Here is a 3,220-nt window from a genome sequence, read left to right on the forward strand (position 1 = left end):
AGGGGTGCTATGGGGGGGTGTTTAGGGTTGTTATGGGGGTTGTGGGTGCTGGGGGGGTCCTATGGGTGCTGTAGGTGGGTTCTGTGGGGCGTTACCAGGGCTGTTACTGGGTGTGGGTCACACATGGGTGAGTCAAGGGCTCACACGGGGCCTGTTGGGACTGTGGAGCCCTGGGGGCCTGCAGACCCCTGTGGGGGGATCAGTGGGGCCGTTGCCCCCCCTCACCCTACGGGCCCCTCCCGCCCCCAGAGCAAACTGATCGCGGGGAAGATCATCCCGGCCATCGCCACGACGACGGCGGCCGTGGTGGGCCTGGCCTGCCTGGAGCTCTACAAGCTGGTGCAGGGGCACCGCCGGCTCAGCTCCTACAAAAACGCCTTCCTCAACCTGGCACTGCCCTTCGTCGGCTTCTCCGAGCCCCTCGCCTGCCCCCGCAACAAGGTGGGGCTCGGGGGGGTCACTTCTGGAGGGGATTTGAGGTCTCGGTTGGGCTGAGCTGCTGCCCCAAGGCTCCCTGACCCCACGGGGTGGGGGGGAACCTACAGGAGCCCCAACTCACCCCATGGTCTTAGTGACTCCCCAAGCCCCCCCGTTGCCCCTGTGGGTGTTTGTGCCCAGCCATGGCTCTGTGGGTCAGACCTGCTGACACCCCCCCCCCCACGGCTCTGCCCCCCCTGCTGTGCCCCCCCAGTACTACGAGGTGGAGTGGACGCTGTGGGACCGGTTCGAGGTGCAGGGGCTGCAGCCCGACGGGCAGGAGATGACCCTGCGCCAGTTCCTCGCCTACTTCAAGGTATTGGGAGGGACTGGGGGGACTGGGCAGGGGGCAGGGCGGTCGTGGGTGCCTGTGCCCCGCTGAGCCCCCTGCGTGTCCCCCTCCAGAAGGAGCACCGGCTGGAGATCACGATGCTGTCCCAGGGCGTGTCCATGCTCTACTCCTTCTTCATGCCGCCGGCGAAGCTGAGCGAGCGCCACGACCAACCGTAGGGCCAGGGGGACACATCCTGGGGAGGGGGACACGTCCTGGGGAGGGGGACAGGGGCTGGGGAGGGGGACAGGGTCTGGGAAGGGGACAGGACATGAGGTTTGAGAGACATCCCAGGGGTAGGAACGTATCTTGTGGGAGAGGGACAGGGTACCAAAGAGGAGGATAGATCCCAGGGGTGGGGACAGGCCATGGCTGCATTCCCTCTGGGTGCTGATCCCCAGGACCGGGCCCCCCCCGACCCCCACGTCCCCCCCGTGACCTCGCTTTGCCCCCAGGATGACGGAGATCGTGACCCGGGTGTCCAAGAAGAAGCTGGGCCGCCACGTCAAGGCGCTGGTGTTCGAGCTCTGCTGCAACGACGAGAAGGACGCCGACGTCGAGGTGCCCTACGTGCGCTACACCATCCGCTAGGGGGCGCCTCGCCCCGGCCACGCCCCCACAGACCACACCCCCGCACCCCACCCCTCCCCATAGTCGTTGTTGTGTCGGTCCCGCCCACCGGGGGCGGGGCCTGGGGGCGGGGCGAGGGCCCCGCCCAATAAACATAGACGTTGGCAAAGGGGCTGCCGCTGATTGGGTGGGGCAGGGGTGGGGTCACATGGGACCAACATGGCTGCCAGGTGCCATGGGTGCACGAAGATGGTGGCACATTGGGGACAGAGGGGACACAGCGCTGGTGGCACCACAACAGCTTTATTGGGGGAGACACGGGGGCCCTGGGGTGGTCCTGTCACGAGGGTGATGACAGGACCACCACCCACTGCTGGAGCTCAGTGTCACCCACAGGGTCCTTGGGGGCTCAGTTGTCACCCACGAGTGGGTCTCAGTGTCACCTGCAGGGTCCTCGGGGGGCTCAGTGTCACCCACAGGCAGGTGCTGCATCACCCGGGAAGGTTCCGTGTCACCTGTGGAAGGTCAGCACGTTACCTGTGTCCCTGTGGTGCCACCTGTGCTCCTCTGTGTCCCCCGTGTCACCTGCAGAGCGTCCCTGGTGCCCTCAGTGTCCGTGTCACGCGGTCCCCGTGTCCCCCGTGGTCACTGTGCCACTCTCAGTGTCCCCACGGGTCTTGAGGTCACTTGGCATCCCCGTGGTCTCAGTGTCCCCCGGGGTTCCTGAGGAGCTGCTGTCCCTGGGGGTCTCTGTGTCCCCTCTGTCCCCGGCCAGGAGCCGTTTCTGCCGCAGGAGGTGCCGGTACCGCGCGGCCACGGCGTCCACGGTGCCCTGGAGCTCGGCCACCTCCACGGCCAGAGTCACCCCTGGGGCCAGAGGGGTCACACGGGGTCATGACCTTCAGGCCCTTCCCAGTTTTGGTTGATCCCCTGCTCTTTGGGGACACCCCCGATTTGGGACCCCCGTGGTTTGGGGACCCTCCCCCTGCTTTGGGGGACCCCTCTGGTTCGGATCCTCCAGTTCCCCCCAGAGTTCAGGGACCCCCCCCAGATCCCCCCTGGTTTTGGGGGCCCCCCCAGGCACCCCCCAGTCCCAGGCCCCCGTTCTCACCCCTCTGGAAGCTGCCCTGCGCCTGCCGCAGACTGGGGGGCACCAGCACCCCGAACCAGCCCAGGGGGTCTGGGGGGGGCCGGGCGGGGGCCCCCCCTTTCTCTGGGGCTCCCCGGCGCTGCCGCAGCCCTGGAGGGAGGGACAAGGTCAGTGACCCCCCAGAAAACAACTGAGAAGACCCCCCAGCACCCCCAGCTCCTCCTCTGCACCCCCAGCATCCCCCCAGCACCCGTGGGTGATGTCCCCAGGACCCCAAATTCCCCCCCAGCACCCACAGCGGACCCCCCTGGGCACCCCCAGTTCCCACATGGTCCCCCAAAGGACCCCAAACCCCCCAGAACTCCCCAGGGACCTCCCCACCCCCCCTCACCGTCACCTCCATCCTGCTGGGGGTTGGAGTCCTCAGGGTCCCCCCCTGTTCCGAGCACCTCCTCAAAGTGGGGGCGTCCTCCTGGGTCCTGCCTGGGGGTGACACAGGGACACGGTGTCACTGCCACCCCTGGTGTCCCTCTGCCACCACAGAGACCCCCCCAGCACCCCCTGAGAGCCCCCAACAGCCCCCCTACACCCCCCGTGGGGACATCAGTGTCACCCCTATGTCACCTCCCCAAATCAAGGACATCCCTTTGTGTGTCCCCTGGTGTCCTCTCCAGCCCTGTGTCCCTCTGCCAAGTGTCCCCAACATCCCATGTCCTCCCCATGTCCCTGCCACCCCCCACCATGGTCCCCCT

General features: G+C 67.4%; 2 protein-coding genes across 2 annotated transcripts; one reads left to right on the forward strand and one right to left on the reverse strand.

Moving 5' to 3' along the window:
* The first annotated feature begins 108 nt into the window (after positions 1 to 108).
* LOC113980768 (ubiquitin-like modifier-activating enzyme 1) lies at positions 109 to 1,547 on the forward strand. The gene is made up of 4 exons (XM_027707986.1): positions 109 to 441; positions 692 to 793; positions 883 to 983; positions 1,264 to 1,547. Exons 1-4 carry the CDS (start codon positions 124 to 126, stop codon positions 1,397 to 1,399), a joined length of 657 nt encoding a protein of 218 aa, XP_027563787.1. The 5' UTR covers positions 109 to 123; the 3' UTR covers positions 1,400 to 1,547.
* A 115-nt stretch (positions 1,548 to 1,662) lies between these two features.
* On the reverse strand, positions 1,663 to 2,999 carry CCDC115 (coiled-coil domain containing 115; the record flags this gene model as incomplete). The annotated part of the gene is made up of 4 exons (XM_027707985.1): positions 1,663 to 1,893; positions 1,964 to 2,245; positions 2,490 to 2,618; positions 2,866 to 2,999. Coding segments are annotated over 3 exons (511 nt in total), but the record flags the coding sequence as incomplete, so codon positions are not given.
* Between the last annotated feature and the right edge of the window lie 221 nt (positions 3,000 to 3,220).

This window comes from Neopelma chrysocephalum, unplaced genomic scaffold (genome assembly GCF_003984885.1).
Source record: "Neopelma chrysocephalum unplaced genomic scaffold, ASM398488v2 Primary Assembly neopelma1_95165, whole genome shotgun sequence".
NCBI lineage: Eukaryota > Metazoa > Chordata > Aves > Passeriformes > Pipridae > Neopelma > Neopelma chrysocephalum.